At 38.8% G+C, this 26,485-nt stretch overlaps 2 protein-coding genes across 4 annotated transcripts in view; one reads left to right on the top strand and one right to left on the bottom strand.

Moving 5' to 3' along the window:
- Nucleotides 1-341: 341 nt before the first annotated feature.
- LOC148370911 (major histocompatibility complex class I-related protein 1-like) lies at nucleotides 342-14,470 on the bottom strand. Of its 3 annotated transcripts, none has more exons than XM_088328729.1 (6): nucleotides 14,331-14,470; nucleotides 6,293-6,559; nucleotides 3,948-4,226; nucleotides 812-1,120; nucleotides 638-743; nucleotides 342-566 (listed from the first exon to the last, which is right to left on the bottom strand). In XM_088328729.1, exons 2-6 carry the CDS (start codon nucleotides 6,414-6,416, stop codon nucleotides 509-511), a joined length of 876 nt encoding a protein of 291 aa, XP_088184855.1. In that variant the 5' UTR covers nucleotides 6,417-6,559; nucleotides 14,331-14,470; the 3' UTR covers nucleotides 342-508. The 3 variants fall into 3 exon arrangements, with proteins under 3 accessions (XP_088184855.1, XP_088184854.1, XP_088184853.1); XM_088328728.1 differs by lacking the exon at nucleotides 14,331-14,470 and adding an exon at nucleotides 9,137-9,275 and having other exon boundaries at nucleotides 6,293-6,529; XM_088328727.1 differs by lacking the exon at nucleotides 14,331-14,470 and adding an exon at nucleotides 9,137-9,296 and having other exon boundaries at nucleotides 343-566.
- LOC148370912 (ataxin-1-like) overlaps nucleotides 14,124-26,485 on the top strand; it is a 67,374-nt gene continuing 55,012 nt past the window's right edge. Inside the window, exon 1 of the mRNA XM_088328725.1 lies at nucleotides 14,124-14,310. The gene's annotated coding sequence lies outside the window, so the exon portion shown is untranslated. The remainder of the gene's footprint in view (nucleotides 14,311-26,485) is intronic.

Below are 26,485 nucleotides of genomic sequence, written 5' to 3' on the forward strand. Positions count from 1 at the left end.
ATATTTTTCCGTTCAGGTACTTTGTAGCTTGAAACTTTTTGTATGTAAATACATTTGCAAGTAAAGGTACCACTGTATGTGTATAAACAAATTATCATGTCAAATATTTTAATTTTTCTTTCAATGTTCAGCTTGGTTTTAGTGTTTGTTTTAGCCTTTTTTTACCCACAAGTTATTTTTCTTAAAAGGACAGCGTGTATTATTTGACCACTAAATGTCTCTACTGTGTAGTGTAAGTGCTAAAAAGCACAAGGAATCATACAAATCATAGACACTCAAAGTGACCAAACTGGACCAATTTTCTTCTCATTGATTGCCCATCCTTTCCTGTTTTCATTTATTTATTTGGTGCTCCAGCAGCAAGATGGCTAACAGTTACTGTTTGTATACTCCCTCTAAGTGTGGTTCCTGTTATGTAAAATAAATCCATATTTCTCCACCCATGAGTATTTTCTTTCTCCCACTTTAATATTTTCTACAAACACAGATTTTTTTTTGTTATTAATTACTATGGGCTCACATTACATAATGGCAAATCCCAAGTCAACTTGCTGGAGTTTCCTTGTCTGCAAGGAGAAAAGAGAAATACATTTGTATTTGTTTTTCTTGTTCCAAATGTCCAAGATTTGTGTCCCACTTGATCAGTTTTCGATGCTGCTTGATGAGAACCACGAGAAGCACCGTCAGCAGAAAGAGGACCAGTAAGGGGACCACCACCGCAAGTGCCCTTTTCCCTGCTTCATCTAGACTAGAAGAGGACACGGTAAGGAAGATGTTAAGACACACAATGGACAGCTTCACTTTTGCCGACCTCGAACGAAGGTGTTACTCAGGACGAGTCTTGTGTCTAGCTTGGTGACAATTTCATCCTTAATGCCGGGCAACCTGAAGACGCAGTGGTATCGTGACTCCTCGTGGGCTGGCACCACCACTCTCAAGTGGGCTGTGGTCTGGAAGGTTCCATCGTGATTGGGTAGGGTTTCTCCTTGCACCACATTTTTGTGGAGCTCTACGCCATCCTTCCTCCAGAACAAGGTGGCCGCTGCCGGGTAGAAGCCGCTGGCGTGGCACACAATCGGGGAAGACGGCATCTTCTGCAGCAATGACACCTCTGGAAGCTCTGCAAGAAACGTGACAAAGTACAAGCCCAAATTCTAGCACAGGCATGGGCAAACTTTTGCAGAGGGGCTTGGCAAGAAGGAAAAATGATTGATTTGATTCGCCTATACGGTGTCTGGATCCGATACATGTCATAAAATAGGTGTGAAACAGTATGACGTGAATCAAAATGATAGAATACGTCCCTTTTTAAGTACAGAATTTGATCAAATGTGTTAAGAATTCAATAGGCAAAAGGAAAAGGAAGTGTTCTTTTTGGTCAATATTTGATTTTTGAAGCAAAACATTTGGTGTCCTGTATTTTTTATGGAAAAATATAATATATATGGGCTGTTGCTGTAGTGAAGTGCAGTGGTTAGCACATTCGCCTTACATGCAAAAGGTCTCCTGTTCAAGACTGGGTGAAAACATATGTTGTTCTGGAGAGGGATTGGCACTACCAGACTGTAGTTACCCAAGACACACCACAGGAAATGGTGCCCCCACGACGCGTGTGGTTAAGGGATCCAACCAACCGACTTGCCCAAGACAAAGACACACTACAGGAAGTGGTGCCCCGTGGACCCAGGCGGTTAAGGAATCCATGAGCTGTGATACTATACTGTATAAACAGTGAAGAAATTAAGTATTTGTACACCCTACTATTTTGCTATGTCTCTCACTTAGAAATCACGGAGGGGTCTGAAATTTTTATTGTAGGTGCATGTCCACCTACCCATGGAGAGATAAACTGAAAAGAAAAATACAGAAATCACAATGCATGATTTTTTTTTTGTGTGATACAGCTGCAAATAAGTATTTCAACACCTGTGTATCATCCAGAATTCTGACCCTGAAAGACCTGTAAGTCCGCCCTTTAGATGTCCACCTGCACTTCATGTATCATCCTGAATCAGATGCACCTGTTTGAGGTCTTATGCTGCATACAGACACCTGTCCACCCCATAACTTGGTAACATGGTGAAGACAAAAGAGCTATCTAAAGACAACAGCGACAAATTGTACACGCCCACCAGGCTGGAAAGGGCTACGGAGCAATTTCCAAGCAGCTTGGTGAAAAAAGATCCACTGTTGGAGTAATCATTAGAGAATGGAAGAAGCTAAACATGATGGTCAATCTCAATCGGAGTGGAGCCCCATTCAAGATATTACTTCATGGGGTCTCAATAGATTTTAAGAAAGATGAGGAATCAGCCCGGAACTACACGCCAGGAGTTGGTCAATTACCTGAAAAGCGCTGGGACCACCATTTCCAAGTTTACTGTGGGTAATACACTAAGAAGTCATGATTTAAAATCATGCATAGCACAAAAGGTTCCCCTGGATAAACCAGCACATGTCAAGGCCTGTCTTAAGTTTGCAAATGACCATTTGGATGATACAGAGGAGTCTTGGGAGAAAATTTTGTGGTCAGATGAGACCAAAATAGATTTGTTTTTTGGACATAATTCCACTCAGCGTTTTAAGAGGAAGAAGAATGAAGAGTAATATCCGAAGAATCCCTACTGTGAAGCATGGGGGTGCTTTGAGGTTGTTTTTCTGCACATACGACAGGACGAGTGCACTGCATTAAAGAGAGGGTGACTGGGGCCGTGTATTGTGAGATTTTGGGGAACAGCCTCCTTCCCTCAGTCAGAGCATTTACAATGGGTCGTGGCTGGGTCTCCCAACACGACAACGATCCGAAGCAGACATCCAGGAAAACCAAGGAAGCATAACAAGCATGGCCCAGCCAGTCTCCAGACCCGAACCCAATTAAAAATCTTTGGAGGGAGCTTAAACTTTGTGTTTTTCAGCGACAGCCCAGAAACCCTACTGATCTAGAGAAGATCTGTGTGGAGGAGTGGGCCAAGATCTCTCTTGGAGTGTGTGCGAACCTAGTGAAAGACTACAGGAAATGTTTCACCTCTGTAATAGCAAACAAAGGCTACTGTACCAAATCTTAACATTCATTTCCTCAGGTGTTCAAACACTTATTTACTATATTATACAAATAAATCGTTAAAACATCATGCATTGTAATTTCTGGACTTTTCTTTTTAGTTTATCCATCTCGCAGTGGACATGCACCTACGATAAAAATTTCAGACCCCACCATGATTCCTAAGTGGGAGAAAAAGCAAAATAGCAGGTTGTCCAAATACTTTTTCTTCTCTGTATATACAATTTACAGAAAAATGTTGTCACAATGTTTCCATCATTTTAAATTTGGCCTAACCGTATTGCAGTTAGAAGTGTAGCTACGATGCTTTATCTCATCTCATTAGCTGCACAGCTTATCCTCAGTAGGGTCGCGGGACGATGCTTTATGATTTTGTAATTTTTTTTTTTTTTATGAAGCTGAGTTCACAAAGGGACTCCAGGTACAAAAGGGAAACCACGGTTGTTAATAGGCTTGTTTTTGCTAAAAATGCACTAGTGACTAATTTCATCAATAGGCACGCTTGTGTGTCATCATACTATTAGCACTCGTTTACAACTTGTTTGAAGCTACGTGTATTGCAAATTCTAATTACTGTCATGATCATTTAGTCACCTCTCCAATTTTGTCAGTGAACAGCCCATTTTTTCATTTTCTTTCATCCGCTCTTAATCAATATATATCAACTTAAAGGAGATTGAAAACCCAATTAAAAAGGGAAGCTTCAATTAAACTACCCCACCCATGCACAGAATCCTCATTGTGGTTCCGGAGGCTGACCCATGTCTCTCCTAGGTGGAGGTCAGGTTAAGCTAATACAATGGTAGGCTCTGGCAGGTTAAGCTAGCAGAGGATGGGATTGTGAGGCTACCCGAACAACTTGTTCCTCTAGAGAGCGCCCTGGTACCTGTTCTTGTCAGGAAGTCCCTTCCAAAGCTCAGAAACGTCTTCAAATTCGAAAGACAAATCTCAGTCAGGTATTTCTTGTGGACTCTATTCCATATGTAAGCCGGGTCCCACTTGTACTTTTGGTCGACAGCTTGTGGATGAACGGCGATCCATCTCATTGTTTTCACTTCAAATGACAGAAAATCTTCTCCGTTGTAAGTAAAGTCCTCCCAACTGTCAACCTCATCGGTCCCATCGTCCCATTCACAGCCTTCTATCACCTGGAACATGTGAGCACCTGAAATCAGCGACCAAAAAGGAACATGTGATAAAGTGTTGTTTTTTAATGTTAATTATAAATTATCGAAAATAGTGTTACAGGCCTGCAATGAAGACTGCCTATAATGCCAAGGTTGCTCTATTTTGATCATTGAACGCCTGCAAAGACGAATGCCCATATGGCCCCAGTTTGTTTTATTTTGATCATTAAAGACTTGTAATAGAGAAAGCTTGTAATTCCAGGGTGGTCTTTTTTTGTGGTAACTGTTGGCATTATTGGCACTGTTTGCATCATTGTGGATGGTATCCACTCATTATCTTGTATTGAGGCCAATCATGTTGGTGTTCTGTTTTCCACATCTTTTAGTGTTGATCTACTTTGTATTACTAGGAAATTCTTAACAAATAGAAGGGCTCAGTTTGGACCTTTACAAGATGCTGGATATTTGTATTTGTACCAGTGATGTGCAGTCAGGGGGGCAGGTGAGGCTGTGCCTCACCTGTCATCATGGAAATATAAAATAAAAATACATATTTGACGATTATATATATATTCAGTTCTTTCTCATTTAACTTCACAATGTTGGGATTTTCTTTTTCAAAATTGCTGAATTTTACGTTTTACTGTTCAAGTACTAATGACGGCCAGACGTGAAGAATCTCTTGTGTCACTATCGGCCCCCTGACAGGAGCAATAGTGAGACTAAAGACTAGTGATTATGATTTAGTGCACCTCATTGGGGGCAATTAATAGGAGAAGTAGTATTTGCAAACCAAGAGCAATTTCGAGAGCAGTCATCGGGAAACTTTTGTCACGTTGCTTGGCCTTTCCCTCAAACAAATGAAGGATTACATCTTTATATTGAAGTTTTCCAAACGGGACTTTGAATTAATGCAGGAGTTGCTCATTAATAAAGGTAAGACGGTATATTGTTATGGGAAAAATTATGTGTTTCAAACAAAACACAATAGATAAGTTTATTCTGTTTTTAATAATGGACATCTGCAAAGGAGATCACATAGGATGCCTGTTATTTTGACTATTATGCCTCACTGTTATTCGTTATTTTGTCATGCATTGTTCACATAATTTTCACTATCGGACAATCCTATTTCTGTTCCTTGATTTTGTAAACCTATTGTACATGAAGTATATCAGCTTTTATTATAAATGGATAATTTCAATGCAAACCACAAGTTCAAACTAATGTCAGGAGCTTTAAGTAAAAGAACAAAGTTCAGTCTGATGTCAACAAACCACAAGACCAGGGTGCAAACAGGGGTTGGGGTAATTTTTGAAAAAAGGCTGTTAAAAACAGGATAAGTGCAAATTCAAACTTTAAGAATTGGCTGATAACACAAAGCGTGTGAACGATGGCAAGAAGAAAAGTTGTGGTTTCCTGTAGACCTATACAACGCCTCAAAAAGGTATACAAATCTTGCTTCAAAATGTCACAGAGACTATTGCTAAGATTGTTTGATTGAAGACTTGTATTGTGGTGGTCTCCAGAATATATTCTGCCAATAAAAAATGTATCGAGAAGCAGCTCATCTCCAGCCTCTTAATTTACCAACATTCTCCTCACCCGAAATTCAACGAAAGAGCTAAGGACAAGATCAGAATCCACAATCCTTCTTCAATTTCCGCACTCTTTAGGGTGGATCTGTTTGTGTAGTCTATGAGATTTCATAACAATAAAGGGCTCAGAGGAGGGCTTTTAGAACAGGTTGGAATAGCTTAAGTTTGATCTCTTTCCCTGTTCTCCTCGCAAGTCCAAAATCTGTAGATGTCTTTTCACCTTATTTTGAGTGTTTATTGAACTATAAACTTAGCAAAGATAAAATTATAAATAATCTGCACAGGAGCTAATAATTTGGATATCTAACTGTTCCTCACCAGACATGAACATCACCTTATATCACTGTTTTTGTACATCTTAAGGGTTTTTATGGCCTCCTCCAGGTGTCCTTGCAAGCTAGAAATTAATTCCTGGTGTATTCTCTGCTTATTTTAAAATTCCATGAAACTACAAATGTAAACAACAGTGTGGTTTTTTCCTGGAAAAAAATTAAACCCAAACAAACCTCCAGTGCGGTTGAAGCGCTCTCCAAGATCTTTCATGATGTTTTTGGCGATCTCCTCAAAAGCAATACTAATCTCTGTGTTCCATTCCCAGTAATGCGGTTGGTCAGCTGTGATTTTGTGCATCCAGTCCTGTTTGGCTTCATATTTCTTGCTCTTGCTATCATAGCCATCAATCGGAATGTCGTCAAGGTAACCAAGCTCCAAGAACTCGGGAAAGTTCGGAATGTGAAAGGACGCTGTGTAGAAATAGTTGAGCGAGTGAACCACTGAAAGGAAAAATAACGGTGTACAATACATGAATAATGTTGGTAACTTAGATTAGATTTGTAAATTCAAGACCCGCAGGCCAAATCTGAAGGTTTTCTGCATTCTCAGAGATGATATTGTTATTTGTTATTTGTTACTCGTTATTATATTATACACCAAAAATCGTATATTTTTTTCACTGTACTGTTACTTGTCCTTGAAGACGGTGAAAGAAAATTGCTATTTCTTTCCTTCAAAGTCAGACAAGCCCACTTTTGCTAATATGGAAAATATAAAATACTAATGCTGCCTGAATAGCACCTTTTAGCGTCAATATTATCATTTAAAACATTGGAAAATTGAAAAGCATTAATTATTAATGTTCATGTTATGGGGATTTTTATCAAAAGGAAATTGGTCTTTTGTGCCAGTTGAGAATAGAAGATTACTAACAGAGCTATAGGAAAATATTGCTTTACTTATCTGATCAATTCATTTCTTAAAGGTAGTATGTGTAATATTTGACCACTAAATGGCAACGATTGTCCAATTCAAATGAATGCCAAACGAGCCTAGCGTAGCAGCAAGATGCCAGACAAACATGGCGAGGACTGCTAGGTATTGATTCTGCTCCATAAAAGAAATGCAAATTCTTGACCTATGAATATCTATAAAAATTAACATTGGTATGATAGTTCATGCATGCCTGTCTATTATTCAAATAAAAGGTTTTTGTTTTGTTTTTTACTGAATGAAGTATTTTTGTACCACTTGGGGTCATTCGATATTACACCATGTCCCTTTAAGAATTCAGTAGGTTCAATGATATAAACTAGTCCAGGGATGTCAAACTCAATTGCACAAGGGGCCAAAATTCAAAACACACTTAAGGTAGCGGGCCAACCAGGATAAACATTTATTGAACACACTTAAACTAAATGTTTTTGGAACATAAATATGAATAAAAACAGACAAGAATATTAAATTTAAACCTTAAATCACTTATACAGTATTTATCATTTTGCTCTAAATAAAAATATCTTGTTAAATTATACAACTTAGAACTTAACTTAAACAACTTAACATTAAAATAACATTCAAATTCCTTTTCTCCTATGTCAATGTATATATTAAAAAAACTTAAATATCCCAAAAGATTTTGATCACCTAAATATATCTCCTGTCAAAAGTAGAAATATGAAAATGCTCCACAAATGATTTTGTAAAAACGACTCAACATTCTGAGAACAGGGAGCCTGATGTGCTTACCTTTGGCGCAGACGGAGTAGGACGAGATATGGGAGGGAGTGCTTGCACTTTTTGCATAACTCCACCCATCCCTCCCACTCACCCAATCAAATAACTTTAAGTTCTCTTCCGGTGTTTTGGCGTATTTACAATTTGTTCCGTGGATTCATCAAAAATTATCTGAACACAGATTATATAGTGAGCTTTTATATAAAGGATTCTTTAACGTTGTACAGCCAAAACAAGTTTTTTTGTGTGACACCTAGACTGTATATCGTGAAAACGTGCCCTATATATTCTGAAAAGTACTGCTTTGAGGTTTAGCTTTGGTTTGGCTTTGCGTGTACATGAACAGGATCACTGGCTCATATTTTAAACGAGATGGAGAAAATTTCCATGCAATTAAATTTGTCTCTGAGCCATAGGTACTCATAGAAAGGGCCATATCTGGCTCGCGATCCATAGGGTCCCGACACCTGGCATATAGTATAGTATACGTCATATATGAAGGAATAGGTACAGTGACTAAAACGTCAGAGTATGAAGTTCAGGGATGAGACGGCGTTGTTCATATTGACGGGCTATTAATAACAAAAATATAAAATGGGCTTGCGGGCCGGATATGATGACACGGCGGGCCGGACGTGGCCCGCGGGCCGGGAGTTTGACACATGTGCACTAGTCTATACGTGTCAGTTAAATCATTTTCAACATTTCATCAGTCTGGCCTTTTATCCGTTTAACTTTGAAACATCTGATTTAAATGGTGTAATTTTCGTTTAATGACTCGGTCAGATTATTCCAGCTAAACATGTAGTCCGAATCATAATATTTATAACTTTGCTCGCTTTTTGGTAAAGGAAGTTTGTCGAGACTGGTGAGTGTTGATATAAATATGTATTTTTTTCAAATGGAGTGTTCTTTTTCTTTTATTCCCTTTTAGTGTGATACTTGGCAAAATAGCCGTAGATGAAAAAAGGCTTAGTTTACTCAGCTCAAGTCAGTTGAAAGGAGATTATGTTTTTAGTCGAATTATTGCCACAGTCAATGGACGATCGTCTCTCAGAAAGTTCTCAGGAAAATATATAAGCCCTTTAGTGTGGACCGTCCCCTAAAACAAAGCAATTTCAGATTTCAGGTACCTTTTCTCTTGGAGTCACTCAACAAGTTTACGTTTGTCTGTAAAGGGGTGAATATTCTGCTACCCTATTTGACACTAAACTTTGAGGGAGGAAACATCTTCTCTATAGAGGCTTTACCACGTGTTTCCTCTTTGCCTCAAACCTTCCTTTTGGATTCATAGCTGTCATATATGAAAAGAAACCCCAAAAGAATCAAAGGGCACTTACCAGGCGCAACACTGTGAATTTGCACAGAAAACAAAAACAAACCAAACAAGTTCATCTTCCACCTTTTTTGTCTCGAGACAATCCGTAAAATCGCGGCAACCCGGAAGATGCAACTCAAATATTTGCCCGCTTTAACCAATCACAAGGCACGGCAACAAAAACAGTTGTTGGTTTGTAGCACAAATGCGTGCTTTTATTTTGTATGTATTTATATTCAAAGGTACAGTTAGTGCCTTCTAATGGTTAAATTAAATGTTCATTTTTTTACATAGTGGAATCCGCAGTTAGGTCGCCGCTATGTTTGTTTGGCATCCAGCCGCCACGCTGTGTTATGTGGCACTTGGCGTCGCTTGCACCAGACAACACAGTGCCATCTAGTGGTTAAATATTATTATATATTATATACTGAAAAAAAGTGCTACAAACACAAGGAAGAATACAAAGACTCAAAATGACCAGAAAACACAATTTATCTCCTCATTTTTTTGCACAGCCTTTTTCCTTTTTTTGTCTTTTACTTTTCTTTTGGTATTTCTAGTTATTTTTCTTTTTTTTGTACCCTCTCTACCTATCTTTTAACTTATTTTTTTTCATTTGCCCCTTTTCTTTCACCTGTTATTTCTCCTTTCTGGATTTTTACAAGGCAGCATGGCAGCGCAGTGGTTAGCGCGTCTGCGGCACAGTTCTGAGGTCGTGAAATCAAACCTTACTATGTGGAGTTTGCATCTTCTCCCCGTGCCTGCGTGGGTTTCCTCCGGGCACTCCGGTTTCCTCCCACATTCCAAAAACATGCATATAAGGTTAATTGGCCGGTCCGAATTGCCCCTAAGTGTTAGTAAGCGAGTGAGTTGTCTGTCTCTGTGTGCCCTGTGACTGGCTAGCAACCTGTTCCAGGTGTCCCCTGCCCACTGCCTGAAGATGGCTGGGATGGGTTCCAGCACCCCCGCGACACTACTGAGGATAAGTGTTGCAGATAACGGATGGATGGATGGATAGTTATCTGAGCTTCATATACACTGTTGTTGGCCGACATGAATTTTAGCGTCTGCCACTGAACCACTGCTCAAAGGTACAATACATGTTTGTATTTATATTGTTACTATGTTTAACCTTTATTAATTTCACATTTTAATAAATATTGTTGTTTTGGTTCACGTTTTAATGTATGATTGGCCTTTGTTTGTCATTATACATTAATATAAAAAAATGGAGGGCTTCTCCTTTCACTACATTTAAAAACTAATTAAAAAGATAAATATATGCAAAAGGGAAAAAGGCATTAAAACTATATATTAATGACATTTTTGTGGTTGTTTAGGAACACGTTTTATTATCGGTTTGGGTATTTTGAAATGCAATGGCAACGTATTAGAATAAATATCATTACTTCGTTTGGGAAAAAATGTTTTGAATGAGTGAGCAAATTGTCTGTCCCTGTGTGCCCTGTGATTGGCTGGCAACCAGTTCAGGGTGTCCCCTGCCCACTTCCCGAAGATAGCTGGGATGGGCTCCAGCACCCCCGCGACCCTACTGAGGATAAGTGGTGCAGATAATGGATGGCTGGATGGATTTTTACATAATTTTCCCGTTTTTATCTATTTTTTTCTTCTCTTTTCCCCATTTTCAACTCCTTTTTCTTTGTTTTTCCCTTTTTGTCTATTTTTCTTTTTTCCTTTTTCTACTCACCTTTCCCCTTTTAATTCTGTGAAAATTGTGAATTTCCCTGCGGGGATGAGTAAAGTATCTATCTATCTATCTATCTATCTATCTATTTAATTCGCCTCATTTTGCTACCCCCCCCACCCCCATATTTTGGGTATTCCTTGGGAAAAAGATCTTCGAGTATTTTTTTAAATGCATGTTTTTATGCATTCAAATTTGGAACCTTTTTTTTAATATTCCCAGTACGGAATACAATAAAATATCGGTTTTAAGTGTAACTTCACACGTGTAACTTATTCAATTGACCATAAGAGGTCGCTACCCCCTTTTTTATTCTTTGTGGCTCTCATTCATCATTGGCTCTTATAGCATAAGACGTCAGAAACAAATAGGCCAATAGAAACACAGCCTCTGAAGTAGTAAAAAGGCGGAATGTGCTGGCTCGGCATCAGCTGTCAACTGAGTTTACACCAAAGCCCCGCCCATTTTGAGCATAAACAGTCGGAGGGCGGGGCAACGTCATGTGACACATGAGGAGCGTAAAATGAGCGTGAAGGATTAACTCCGCAGGTGTTTATATGAGTGACGTATCAGTGATAGTCAAGCAGCTGCGTCACCAAAACGATTGGAACAGGAAATAGAATTACAGCAAATCTGTGGCCATATAAATAAGATATTACCATCTTGTTTTCGGACGTGAAGGCGAGTAGTTAAATTTATTTCATTCACAATGAAATCAGAGAGATCAAACAAGAACTAAAAGCTTTGGCGGAAATAAAGAGCAAAGGCAGAATGTCACACTTTCACTTTACCTCCAAAAACCTCGTTAGAATATGATATGGTGAAATTGTGAATGTGTTTAATTGCTGTTAAAAGTGTCAATAAAATTGTTCAAACCAATATAGTCGATTGATGGTGTCAACAACTTGGGCACTTCCTGTTCAGCTTTTGATAAAATGAAATACACCCAAAACCAGACTTCTTAAATGTAAAAATATGTATAAAAATATTTCTAAAATAATAAAATGGTAAATTATGAAACAACAGTAAGCATAAAAAATACTTTAAAAGTTGCATTGTGTTTTCTTTAAAATATCCAGAGTTTAAGGAAAAATACTGGGTAAATGGTAAATAAGACTGCATTTGTATGCGCACTTAATCAGTCACTGAAGACCTCTAAAGTGCGTCATAATGTACTTTACCCATTCACACAGACACCTGCCTATCGGGTAAAATACTATATTAAGGGAGGATATTGGCATTTGAAAGTGTTTTTTTTTTTTAATATTTCGTTCTTTCTATAGAAAGGTACATTTTTATAGGCTATGTTGTGAGTATGTAGTTTCAATATTGACTGCTACTCAAGATTCGGGTATAGTATTGGTCTGAAAGAATACTGTATTGGCGTATTTACAATTTGTTAAAAAACATTTCATTATTATTTTATTTTTAGGAATGTTAAGGCTGTATTTAATACCTAGGCTCCATATATATTTATTGTACTCACAATGGTAGCCAAGACCAGTTTTACCCGTTAGAAAAATGCAATATTAAGAAAAAATATTGGGATTTAAATGTGTTTTCTTTAAAGAAAAAATCCCGTTTTTGCATAGGGAAATTAAATTTAAATACTATGTTGTGAGTATGTAGTATCGGTAACAATGGCCTACGACTGGCTGGCCACTAGTTAAGGGTGTCTTCTGCCCACTGCCCGGAGATTGTTAAAATGGGCTCCAGCGCCCACTGCAAACCTACTGAGGATAAAAGGTGCAGACAATTGATGGATGGATGGATGGTAACAATGGTTACTCAAGTTTCAGGTAGAGTATTACTCTGTAATCAGGTAAAGTGTATTTTGGAGTATTCTCATCTCATCTCATTAGCCGTACCGCTTATCCTCATTAGGGTCGCGGGCGGGGCTGGAGCCCATCCCAGCCATCTTCGGGCAGTGGGCAGGGGACACCCTGAACTGGTTGCCAGCCAATCGCAGGGCACACGGGGACAGACAACTCATTCGCTCATTCACACCTAGGGACAATTTGGACCGGCCAATTCACCTGAAATGCATGTTTTTGGAATGTGGGAGGAAACCGGAGTGCCCGGAGGAAACCCACGCAAGCACGGGGAGAACATACAAACTCCGCACAGAAAGTCTGGAGCTGGATTTGAACCCACGACAGGTTCCCATGACATGAACTGTGCCGCACAAGCGCTAACCACTGCGCCGCCGTGCTGCCCCATTTTGGAGTATTATTAAGGATAAATTAGTTATCTCAGCGGGCAGCACGGCGGCTGAGTGGTTAGCGCGTCTGCGGCACAGTTCTGAGGTCATGAGATCGAACCTTCCTGTGAGGAGTTTGCATCTTCTCCCCGTGCTTGCGTGGGTTTCCTCCGGGCACTCCGGTTTCCGCCCACATTCCAAAAACATGCACGTCAGGTTAATTGGCCGTTCCAAATTGTCCCTAAGTGTTTGTAAGCGAGTGAGCTGTCTGTCTCTGTGTGCCCTGTGACTGGCTAGCAACCTGTTCCAGGTGTCCCCTGCCCACTGCCTGAAGATGGCTGGGATGGGTTCCAGCACCCCCGTGACACTACTGAGGATAAGCGGTGCAGATAACGGATGGATGGATGGATAGTTATCTGAGCTTCATATACACTGTTATTGGCCGACATGAATTTGTTGAGTATGTTAGCGTCTGCCACTGAACCACTGCTCAAAGGTACAATACATGTTTGTATTTATGTTGTTACTATGTTTAACCTTTATCAATTTCACATTTTAATAAATATTGTTGTTTAGGTTCACGTTTTAATGTACGATTGGCCTTTGTTTGTCATTATACATTAATATATAAAAATGGAGGGCTTCTCCTTTCAGTAGATGTAAAACAAATTAAAAAGATAAAAATATGCAAAAGGATAAAATGTATTAAAACTATATATTAATGACATATCTGTGGTTGGTTAGGAACACGTTTTATTATTGGTTTGGGTATTTTGAAATGCAATGACAACGTATTAAAATAAATATCACTACTTCGTATGGGAAAAAAAATTTGGGTAATGGAACTATTCGGTAGTTGAACGGATTAGCGTCAAATACCGGATGTGGTATCGAGCATCTCCAATAAAACATTTGTAATCAAGTAAAACTCATTTTTAACAACCAATAAGGCTGAACTATCTACGTAGCTCTGTTTATATTTCGTCTACGCCGAATAAAATATTAGTAAGCTTTAAAAATACACACGGCGTGTTTGCGCGTGCGCAAACCCGTTACTACTTTTTTTTCGTGCGTGAGTAAAATGTGCGTGAGCCGCGCGTGAGTCGTTCGTGCGCGAACTGGCAGCGCCTGCGTGACGGTCACGGTGCTTTTGGGGGGCCGTGCGGCCGCAGTTGACTCAAGCAAGCGGGGAGGGGGGCGACGCTTTCCGGCCGCCAGCCCCCGGAGCACAGCGAGAACGACACCGGAGGAGAGAGGCGCCCGGGACCGAACCAACATCGCCTCAAAAACAGTAAGAAAATCTTCCCTTACCCAACACTCAAACCGGGCTAGGTGGAAAACTTGCGGCGGCGGTGCGAAGCTCCGAGTCGTAGCCGACCGAGAACCGAGTCCACCCGGCTTGGCTGCCGCGCGAACTGCGCCACTCCTTTTGGTTACTTTAGCTCTTTTTAAAAAAGTGAATGAACACAATTTCGGTTCCTTGGAAAGTTTGAATCGTAAAGTTGAAGGTTGTTGGTGTTAATTTAACTGTTTTTCAGGGTTTATTTTGTTTAAAATCTGCGTTTCGCCATCGCGGAAGTGTGTTGACACGCAAGGCAGGCAGCTGATTCCATCCCCCGGCTTGACGTATTTTCCCCCCATTACTTTTCTCTTTTTAAATACAACACAAATTGCAATATAATTTTTACTTTATGTGCGTTTTTTTAAAGCTGTTGTGATTACAAGACGACCTGTGATGTCATTCATCCCAGCTCGGGCCATTATATAACGGGACTGTGGGGAAGCCTGTGATAGCGAGGTTATTTTTACTCTGTTTATACCCCCCATACTCAAAAACCGCCGCCCCCCTCTACTATAACCCCCCCCCCCCCCCTCCAATAGCACTACTCCCAGTCCCAAGTGGCAACCCACCATTCCCCTCGTCCTTCTTGTACTACTGCAACGTACACTTGGATCGATACCAGTTATCAATATCGCGCCGCCATCAGGCCCTTTATTTTGCAGGCTGTAGACATGTCAAACATACAGCCCAATTTAATCCCACCCGCCATAAATTCCAGAGTTTGTGAAAAAAAGCAAGTCTGTTGCTCATTTATATTAAATGTTATTTATTTAAAAAAATAAATACAAATCAAATGATTCTTCATGATGCTAGAGCAGGGGTCAGGAACCTATGGCACGCAAGCCATATACGGCTCTTTTGATGAGTACATAGTAAGATAAAATAATATTTGTGCAACATCAATACAATGTTACCAGTAGACCCAATGGCAGCATACGTATAGTCGATGGATTGGTGCTATGTATATATATATATATATATATATATATATATATATCATCTCATTCGCTGCACCGCTTATCCTCAGTAGGGTCATGGGGGTGCTGGAGCCCATCCCAGCAATCATCGGGCAGTGGACACCCTGAACTGGTTGCCAGCCAATCGCAGGGCACACGGGGACAGACAATTCACTTGCTCAGTCACACCTAGGGACAATTTGGACCGGCCAATTCACCTGAAATGCATGTCTTTGGAATGTGGGAGGAAACCGGAGTGCCCTGAGGAAACCCACGCAAGCACGGGAAGAACATACAAACTCCGCACAGTACGGCCGGGAGCTGGATTTGAACCCAGAGCCTGTGTCCCATATCAATATAAGTTCCCAAGACCTTAGAACTGTGCCGCACACGCGCCGCCGTGCTGCTATATATAAATATATATATATATATATATATATATATATGACACACTTTCAACTACAGTATACAGTCTAGGTATCACACCAAAAGACACCGTTGTGGATGTAAATCGCTAGCTCATCCTCCAATATGGAAGCTCATTAAACAATCTATGTTATTTGTTGAGACACTTTATGATGAAAAGCCACAGAACAGACTAACACAAAACTAACATTTTACCCAGAAGCTCTAGCAAAGCACCTTTAGCAATTTGATTGGGTTAGCGGTAGGAATGTGCGCAGCTTTACACAGGGCCCACACACTCCTAATCCCCCTTGCCCAGCGCCGCCTGCACTGAAGGTAAATAGGTTTGTAACCTCGTTTGCGGTATTTTGTAACATTTTTAGAAAATAATTGCTCGCACCTGGTTTTGAAACTATTATCTGAGACAAAATGACGGTCAAAAGGAGCATCAATAGTCTTAAGTAACTGCAGGAAAGAGACACATTTGGTTTGGTAAGTGGTATATTTATATTGACATAGGACACAGGCTCTGGCATTATTATTATTTCATAGATTTGATCAAATCATCAGATATCATAGAGTGAAATAAAATGTGCCAAAGAATTAGCTTTTGTCGGGAGAGCAATGTTTGGCAGTTTTGTTGAATTTTGTCTGAATCTATATATGATGTTTCTCTCACTCAAAAAATAAAAAACAAATTATTTATATGGCTCTTTGGGTCAAAAAGGTTCTCAAGCCCTGTGCTAGAGGGTTATGAAGGTGTAAAAGAGCTACGCCCAGTCAGGTTTCATGTTAAAGGTGTGTTATATTTGGTGCCTCCTACTGGTACAAAAAACCCTTTCAATCAGTAAAAAAAAAGATTGATTTGAATAGTAGGCTAGAATTTATGAACTATCATACCAATATTCATTTTTATTAAAAAAAACTAAAAATATTTTTTTTCCGAGAATTTCTATTTCTTTTATACAGTGGAATCCACTCTTAAGTTGCTGCCCTGTTTGCAAGTTGCCGCCGTGCTGTGCTCTTTTTGGACTGGCCCTCGCTAACACCAAGAAAGCACAGTGCCATTTAGTAGTCAAATATTACACTTTGGGGTTTTAAATGTTTAAAGGGACAGTGTGTGATATTTAATTCCTCATAGTAGTACAAAAAAAACTTCCGTTCAGTAAAAAAAAAACATACATTTTAGAACTAGGCAAAAATGCTTGAACTATCATACCAATGTTATTTTTTTATAAAAATCTTCAATAAGGTCAATAAAGTAGTATTTTTCTTACACAGTGGAATCCCCACTAAGTTTGCCGCCATGTTTGTCTGGCCATCCTGTCGCTCTGCGATGCCGTATGGCATTGGCCCTCTCTTGCTCCAAACAACACAGTGCCATCTAGTGGTAAAATATTACACATTGGAGCTTTAAAGATAAGATTTTTCAGTTTTTTCTCAGCTTCAGTAGGCCCAGCCTAGTAGTTTCATCACATGTAATTGCACATTTACTGCCAAAACTCTTACTTTGTATTTGTTTTTTATTTATTTCAAAGCCGTACGACAATTTATGCGATCATATTTTTTTTTCACACCTCCCACTTGAGTTTGTTTATGTTTGTGATGTTTGTGGTGGGTTGGTTAAGGTGAAAAGCTGCATTTACACAACAGTTTAAATGAACAAAAACGTTACCATGGTCAATGCCAAACACGGAAATCATATTTTTCCATTGTCTGTGAATAAATGTGTCGTGTTTAAAAAAGCTCAATTTTCATCCGCTATTATACTTTGTAGAGTAGGCTACAAATATAGGCTGAATGATAAAGCATAGTACTGAAAAACAAAGTAAAATATCTGGCATTGATATTTTTTAATGATCCGGCCCACGTGGAAACACAAAGCCTGGATCAGGTCCCCAAGCCTAACTGAGTTTATTATGCCTGTGTAGGTGATACAACTAAACATAAAGTGTATACATACGACCAGGGATCATCATTGTGCCAATACCAGCCTTTTTTTTACCCGTGTGGGCAACCAACAGTAGATGAATGGATTTAATTGGCATTAAACAATCGTAAAACAACATTGGAGGGCTTTTCCTTTCAGTGCAGAGTAAGGACAAATTAAAAAGACACAAATGTGTAAAAAGATTCCCGCCCCCCCAAAAATGTGTGTGTGTATATATATATATATATATATATATATATATATATATATATAAATGATTTTATAACAACTATTTGCATACTTAGAGTGGTAGTGAAATTTAGATGAAATGAATTTGAATAAAATGTTTACGAAACACTAGGGTTTGGAGAGTACCAATGCCAGGTATCGGTAAAATATAATAACAGTCCTGATTTTACCCCGTGATGGCCTTCATTACTGGTAAACATGACATTAAACCATAACATTTGGTTAGGGAGAATACCAGTCATTAATTTAGTACCAATACCTGTCTTTTTAAGGTATTGTTACTGGAAAGTGTACCAATATCACGTATATATATATAAATAGGAGCCTTTTAAAGCTCTGGATACTTGTGACTGGCCAATTGCTGTTTTTATGCATTGTCGGTTTTGTGCTAAAATCACCCTTTTTATTTTATTTTACTTGTGACAGTGGTTAATATGATCAAACATGAAATATATAAATACAACTAGGATCAGGGGGCTACCGATACCCGGTATCGGTGTCGAGCCAATACCCGTCTTTTTAAAGGTTTTGTTACTTGTGATGGTGGTCCAACTAGTAAACATAAAATGTATACATGTAACTACGGATGGGGAAGTATTGATATCAGGTATCTGTTTTGTGGCAATACCATCTTTTTTCATTCTTCTGTTTTACTTGAGAAGGTGGCCAATACTAATACAGTGCATCCGGAAAGTATTCACAGCGCTTCACTTTTTCCACATTTTGTTATGTTACAGCCTCATTCCAAATTGTATTAATTTAATCTCTTATCTCAAAATTCTACACAAAATATTCCATTATGACAATGTGAAAAAGTTTTTTTTAAACTTTTTTTTAATTGATTAAAAATAGAAAACTAAGAAATCACTTTTACATAAGTACTCACAGCCTTTGCCATGAAGCTCAAAATTGAGCTCAGGTGCATCTTTTTTCCACTGATCATCCTTGAGATCTTTCTACAGCTTAATTGGAGTGCACCTGCAGTAAATTCAGTTGATTGGACATGATTTGGAAAGGCACACACCTGTCTTTATAAGGTCCCACAGTTGAGTGTGCATGTCAGAGCACAAACATGAAGCATGAAGTCAAAAGAACTGTCTGTAGACCTGCGAGACAGGATTGTCTTGAGGCACAAATCTGGGGAAGGATACAGAAAAAAATGATGCTGCTTTGAAGGTCGCAATGAGCACAGTGGCCTCCATTATTCGTAAATGGAAGACATTTGGAACCACCAGGACTCTTCCTAGAGCTGGCCGGCCTTCTAAACTGAGCGATCAAGGAAGAAGGGCCTTAGTCAGGTAGGTGACCAAGAACCCGATGGTCACTCTGTCAGAGCTCCAGCGTTTCTCTGTGGAGAGAGGAGAGCCTTCCAGAAGGACAACCATCTCTGCCGCAATCCACCAATCAGGCCTGTATGGTAGAGTGGCCAGTAAAAAGCCACTCCTTAGTAAAAGGTACATGGAAGCCCACCTGGAATTTGCCAAAAAGCACCTGAATGACTCTCAGACCATGAGAAATAAAATTCTCTGGTCTGATGAGACAAAGATTGAACTCTTTGGTGTGAATGCCAGGCGCCATGTTTGGAGGAAACCAGGCACCGCTCATCACCAGGCCAATACCATCCCTACAGTGAAGCATGGTGGTTGCAGCATCATGCTGTGGGGATGTTTTTCAGCAGCAGGAACTGGCAGACTAGTCAGAATAGAAGGAAAAATGAATGCAGCAATATATAGAGATATCCTGGATGAAAACCTGCTCCAGAGCGCTCTTGACCTTAGGCTGGGGCGAGGTTCATTTTTCAGCAGGACAACAACCCAAAGCACACTGCCAAGATCTCAAAAGATTGGCTCCAGAACCACTCCGTGAATGTCCTGGAGTGGCCCAGCCAGAGTCCAGACTTGAATCCGATCGAACATCTCTGGAGAGATCTGAAAATGGCTGTCCACAAACGTCTCCCATCCAACCTGATTGAGTTTGAGACTTATTGCAAAGAAGAATGGGCAAAACTGCCTAAAGATAGGTGTGCTAAACTTGTGGGATCATATTCAAAAAGACTTGAGGCTGTATTTGCTGCCAAAGGTGGATCAACAAAATATTAAGCAAAGGCTGTGAATACTTATGTAAATGTGATTTCTTAGTTTTCTATTTTTAATAAATTCAAAAAAAGTAAAAAAAAAAAACTTTCACATTGTCGTAATGGAGTATTTTGTGTAGAATTTTGAGGTAAGAGATTAAATTAATACAATTTGGAATGAGGCTGTAACGTAACAAAATGTGGAAAAAGTGAAGCGCTGTGAATACTTTCCGAATGCACTGTAAATCTAAAATGTATTCCTACTGGACAATTTTGTATGGGCAACTACCAGTTTTCAATATCATGTGATACCAGCTTTTTTATGGTATCATTTAGATGATTAACATCAATAATGAAAACGATACAACATAGCTAGATTTATCTTATCTCATCTCATTAGCTGTACCGCTTATCCTTATTAGGGTCGCGGGGAGCTAGATCTATATTTGTAGATTTTTTTCTTGTGACTGTTGAGTACCAATACCAATATCAGGCGTAGATATCAGGCTATATTTTGAAGTATCGGTTCATGCTACCTTGACAGTTTTAAAACCTCAGTTTGTAATTAAAATTAGGGATGTTTGATGCAACTTTTTTCAGATTGATACCATTCCGAACAGTGTTCTGGTTTGCCTGCGTCCTAGACGCATTATTTTTGCTGGGGACGCATCGTGTCAAATCAACGTGCGTCCCCGGGTCGCAACCTTTTTGACACGAAATTGTCATTATCATTTTTTAACAAAGATTTACCGCACTCCAAAACTTTCGTGAGGCAGATCCGCCATTGTTGTTTTAGTCTCGCGGTTCGAGTTTTCGTCTGCACGCCGATTTCTAGTTCGAGTTGTGTAGTGAAAGTCCGTTTCTTTTTAGAGAACCGGCTTATTGGCTCAACTCAATTAAAGAGAGCGGCTCTCAAACGGCTGGCTCGCTTGCTTTGATGCATTATATTACGAATGTTTATGTTGTATAGAAGTTAAGAAAAAAAGGAAGTATAAAAGGAGAAAATGAAAAAAGACAGGTTTGTGGTGATACCTTTTAATCAGTATATGAAATGAAATGATCTGCATTTATATCGCGTTTTTCAAGTCAATGACTTCCCAAAGCGCTTTACAATGTGCTCCACATTTCCCAATAGCGGCCTTGCAGCCATGTAAGGCGCTAACCTGCTTATTGGGGGTATTAGGGGTTCAGTGTCTTACCCAAGGACACTTCGACATGTAACACAGACGAGTCGGGATTCGAACTGGGATCCCTTGATCCCAAGACGAGCGCTCTACCTCCTGAGCTACTGCCACGCCTTTATAACTTTTTTTCCACCCAACCTATGTTTTCTTTATCTTTAAGCAATTAGTAATGAGCTACTGCCGCCCCCAAATATTACCAACAATAATTTAATGCAAAAATGAATTAATGATTTGAATAAGAAAATGTATTATTCTACCTAATTATATTTGCATGTATTTTTCCCTTCTACAGTGAACGTCCAAGCGACATCATTTTTGAACTTTTTTTTATATTAAACCTCATTCATGTCGAGCAACTCAGTGTCTCACAACAAAATGTTCATTAACAATAAGGAAACACATGTACAACATAACATGTTAAACTACATAAATAAACATGTTTTTGTATTTTATAAGGGAAAATACGACAGTTTGTAAGGGCATGGAGCACACTAAATTTTGGGGACCCATAGATCTCTGTTGGGACCCATAGATTTTTGATCATGCGAGTCACCGGGACCCATCACTTTTCTCAGGTAAAATGAACACTGCATTCCTGATATAATTTTTGATCTATAATATGAATAAAAAAAAAAACAATAATAGCACATAAACCCCGATTATTAGGAGGAACAAAATAATAAACCGGTTTTACTTTACTTTTTTTTTTTTTTTTAGCTCAGTATGTTGAGGCACGAAGATCTGTGGGCTGCCCCCTCGTTCAACTCAGGCCCCCGCCAAGCTTCAAAGAGCCAAAGGGGCCCCGAGCTGATCAAATATGAATCAAGGTTTGCAAATCGCAAACGCGGCCAACTCCTGCCATATCAAACGATCGTTTCGACGCTTTGAAAAAAACGATACTCGACATACCTCAGTGTTCACATGATAAACCTTCATTGAAAAATGGGCAACAATGGCGTTTTCATTCCCTTTCTCTAAATCAATCGACTCCCAAAACGAATTATCGTATCATTGACAACTATTTTTTACAATCAATTAAATTATTCAGATACTTTTTGGATAAAAAAATATATAAATCTCTAAACCCACATAATTTTAAGATTCTTAATATCATAAATTCGCCCTTTTTAATATCAAAATGTAGTGGTCTCGATTCGATACATTTTATTTCCTGGTATCTTTTGGAAGAAGCTGATTTTACTTTGGAAACATATGAATCTCTTTTCTAAATTTATTTTTTTACTCGAGTGGCCAAACTAGGAATTTAATTATTGTCAATTTATTCCTTTTTAAACTAATTTTCAGTTTAAGAGTACATGTATTGAAACCAAATTTGTTTACTGGATTCATTAATTAATGGGCTAAATGATACAGAAAAAAATGTTTTGAAATAAAAAGCCTAAATATTGTAATCCGATTAAATTTAAGTGCTGCTTATAGAATTTCTGATTTCATTGCAACTACAAATGGGCAGGTACCAATACCAGGTATCAGTATCATGCTAATACCAGCCTTTTTATATTGCAATACTAATAAAATTAAAAATGCATACTTCAAACTTAGAATGGGCAAGTACCAATTATCAATAGTGTACCGATACAAGCATTTTTCAAAGTATTGTTACTCTTGATGATGTCCAATGCTAGTAAACATTAGGCCATTGGACTCCAGCGCCCACAGGCACCAGGTAGCTCCCTATGACCACCCAGTGGCCTGCGCACTGGTTCTGAAAATATATCCTGGGTCATTGTGATATTGTAGGAAATTTGATTTCTAGCTATCAGAATGTTTAGTTGTGTACAGAGCCCGTTTTATTCGGGCCCTGATGTTGTGGAATGATCTGCCCCTTGAGATTCGATCTGTAACCTCAGTGGAACTGTTTAAATCTAGGCTTAAAACACACTTTATTCTATAGCTTATGAATGACCTATATTTCATGTTGACAATATATGTGTATTATTTGTTATTGCAACATCCTGGTCATCCTAGAAGGGAGATTACCTCAAGCTTTCTTCATGTTCTTCATTTTCCTCATGTTGAGGTTTTTTTAGTTTTTCCTTGCCCCATGTAGGTTTTAGATCAGGGGATGGTGTAATAAGTCTGTCTGTGGTCTTTGCAGCCCTTTGAGACTCCTTGTTATTACGGGCTATACAAATAAACATGACTTGACTTAACTTTTAACCTGTGATATTTACAACCGGGTGATAACATGGTGACAAAAAGAGTTATTTTATAAATGCACATCAAACTGGTAGCCCTCAATTCTAATTACTAACTTAAAAGTTGCTCTCAGCTTCAATAAGGTTGGCGACCCCTGCAGTAGGTGAATACCCATACCACATATCAATCAATATTCTGCAAATACTGTGGTCCTTTCATTTGTTCTGGGAGTAGCTTCGTAACCTGAAAACTTTAAGTAGAAACGCTTTTTGAATGTAAATGCTCCAATCCGCAAAAGTACAGTATGGTATCATTTTTAATAAATCATAAGCGCATCAGAACATGAAACAAATACATGTTAGAATTTGATCACCGCACAATTAACATAAAACGAGAGGCACATAATGAAAAAAAAAACAAAGAATAAAGGAAATAATACAAATTTTCATTTAACTTTTGCCTCGCGTTTCTTGAAAAACTGATCCACTGATGTCTGATTTTGACAATCCATTGGAAATGAGCGAGTAAAACATCATAATGAATGATAGCCTGACTTGTTGACACTTTTCTAAATTTGTGCTGACTGAATAATAGCTATGTCCTCCTCTCCGCCATCTTGGTGAAACCCCTCCTCCTTCTCGTCTCTGAACATTGTGACGGTGACATAATGAGCATTATCGTATACACGCAGCCCGTTGGTTTACATTCGTGAAACAGGGAGTAGCTAATAGCGCGTACTGCACATTTGACTTCTTATCCTGAAACACCTTTGTAACTAGAGGCAATATTTTCCCGTTTAGGTACTTTGTAACGTGAAATTTTCGTATGAAGAGACTTTGTAAGTAGAGGTAGCACTGCACTAGCATTTTTAAAAATGTTTTAATGATAAATTCCAATATAAAATGTATACATAAATTTGGGATGGGAGAGTACCAATACCAAGTACCGATATGCTTTCAATACAAGCCTTCTTTTGCTTTAATTTCCAATTTAAATCAATTCCTCCACTATGAGACTCTTACATTCACCGCTACCCGACCGACCTGCCAGTTGTAGTTCGTGTGAGTTCACAACGTCATTCTAGACAGCTGCGTAGGCAGCAACAATGGAGTTGTGCTGACGGGGGGCCGAGCGGGGAGTAGACGGACCGGAGGGGGGGGGGGGGGCAAATATTGAAAGACTGAAATTCAATAACAGGAAAAAAAAAAAACAATCAGTTGAATACCAAAACCCTCCCTACGCGGCTGCTGTGCTTGGCACACGTTGGCACTTGATGTCAAGCATTTGGTTTCTATGGGATGCCTAAACGGGGCGCGTGAACAGTGGCAAGGGAGGTTGGGTTGAAAGCATTCCAAAAGGACAATGACGTTATTTCATTGACTGGACCATGTCCTAGCAAATATAGCCTGTGTTGGAGTAGCAGGATTTCAACCCATCTAGGCAGTAAGGATTTATATTCTGTGGTTGAACAGGTCTTGAAATGAGTTATCATTTGAGTATTTCATGATATTCAGTTGAGTGATAAATGAGTAACCTGGTTGCAACCTGACTATGCATCTTGTGATTGAACAATTGTGACTTTAATAAATCATAATTTCATTTTTTCATCATAATATTGTTGCACAATAAAAGAGTAACCGTGTTGCAACCTGACTATGCAGTGCAAATGTAACTTTTGTGATCGAATGATCAGGATTTTTAATGAATCATCATTTCTTTATTTCATAATATTATTGCTCGATAAAGGAGTAACCTGGTTGCAACCTGACTATGGAGCTCCAATTTCAATTATGTGATTTATTCATCGGGACTTTAATGAATTTTTATTTCAGTATTTCATAATAATAGTATGTGATCAAGCAGTAAACCGACTATGCAGCTAGAATTTCTATTCTCTAATTGATCAATCTGGACATTAATGAATCCTTATTACAGTATTTCATAACAGTCTTGTTAAGTGTTATTTTGGAGTGACCGTGTGTCAGCCCAACTATGTACCTCGACTTTTAATTCTGTGATACAACAATCAGCACCTGATTAATCCTCGTTTCTTTTATAACATTATTGTTGCGGGATAAGGCTAACAATGTGGCAACTTGACAATTCATCTACTGTAAAATTTTAATTCTGTGATTTAACAATCAAGCCTTTAATAAATCATCATTTAATTATTTTATTATACTGTTGTTGCGTGATAAAGGAGTAACCATGTTGCAACCCAACTATATAGCTAAAATTGTAGCCTGTAAGAATATAACCAATAATCTTTTTTTTTCATAGTAATGATGTTGAAGGAGTAACTGGGTTGCAACCCGACTATGCAGCTTGAATTTCAATTGTGACTGACTAATCAGTATTTTAATGAATAATAATTCTATTATTTCATTATAGCATTGTTGCATCATACAAAGGTAACCAAGTCGCAACCCGACTATGCAGCTAGAATTTATATTCTGCGATTGAAAAATCGGGATTCTAATGAATTATTATTTCTTTTATAATGTAAATGTTGCGGAATAAAGGAGTAACCTGATTATGCAGCTAGTGTTTATCGGTCCTTCAGTTAAGGGTGTGATTAATTCTGTGATCAATTCTGACAATTTACAAAAAACGGGTCATTAAACATTGATACCTGTATATCCAGCCAGTGCAGTACTTTCTATAACACAGCAACCCAAAATGCTTCCCGATAGTTAAGGGGCACTTATAAGGAGAATAATATTTATTTATTCGTTTATTCATTTGTATAATATATATATTCATGTTCTCCCAGCCTAACTATGTTTGAACTATATTACAGCACATTTAAATTTTTGATAATCATTATATTTTTAAGGCTATGATATCGTCATCTCTGTAGCGGTGCTGGCATTTAACACGTCATACCATGCTGTGTGAATCAACCGTCGAGTCAGCAAAAATCTGTTGCAACCCGTCTATGCAGCTGGTGTCTAAAACTGCTCAGTCTATCATAAGTCAGTGATTAACTGTGAGAAGAAAAAAAAAGCGGTCGAGGGCTGAGAAGGAATAACCGAGTCACTACCCGTCTAGGCAGCTAAACTGTTGTGAATCTTCGATTATGATCCGAAAGAATGCGTAGGGCGGCGCTGGATTGACCGATTTAATGGCTGGCAACGAAACCAGTGTTGTTGTTTTTCTAACACAT

This window comes from Urocampus carinirostris, chromosome 2 (genome assembly GCF_059441175.1).
Source record: "Urocampus carinirostris isolate Australia breed hairy pipefish chromosome 2, RoL_Ucar_1.0, whole genome shotgun sequence".
Lineage (NCBI taxonomy): Eukaryota > Metazoa > Chordata > Actinopteri > Syngnathiformes > Syngnathidae > Urocampus > Urocampus carinirostris.

Excerpts from the sequence above, each read along its gene's own strand:
- LOC148370911 (XM_088328727.1), bottom strand. The coding sequence starts at position 9,191 with ATGAACTTGTTTGGTTTGTTTTTGTTTTCTGTGCAAATTCACAGTGTT. Across the intron at positions 6,560-9,136 it reads AATTCACAGTGTTGCGCCTG|TGGTTCACTCGCTCAACTAT; the intron begins GTAAGTGCCCTT and ends TTTTCCTTTCAG. Across the intron at positions 1,121-3,947 it reads GGACTTCCTGACAAGAACAG|AGCTTCCAGAGGTGTCATTG; the intron begins GTACCAGGGCGC and ends CGTTTCTTGCAG.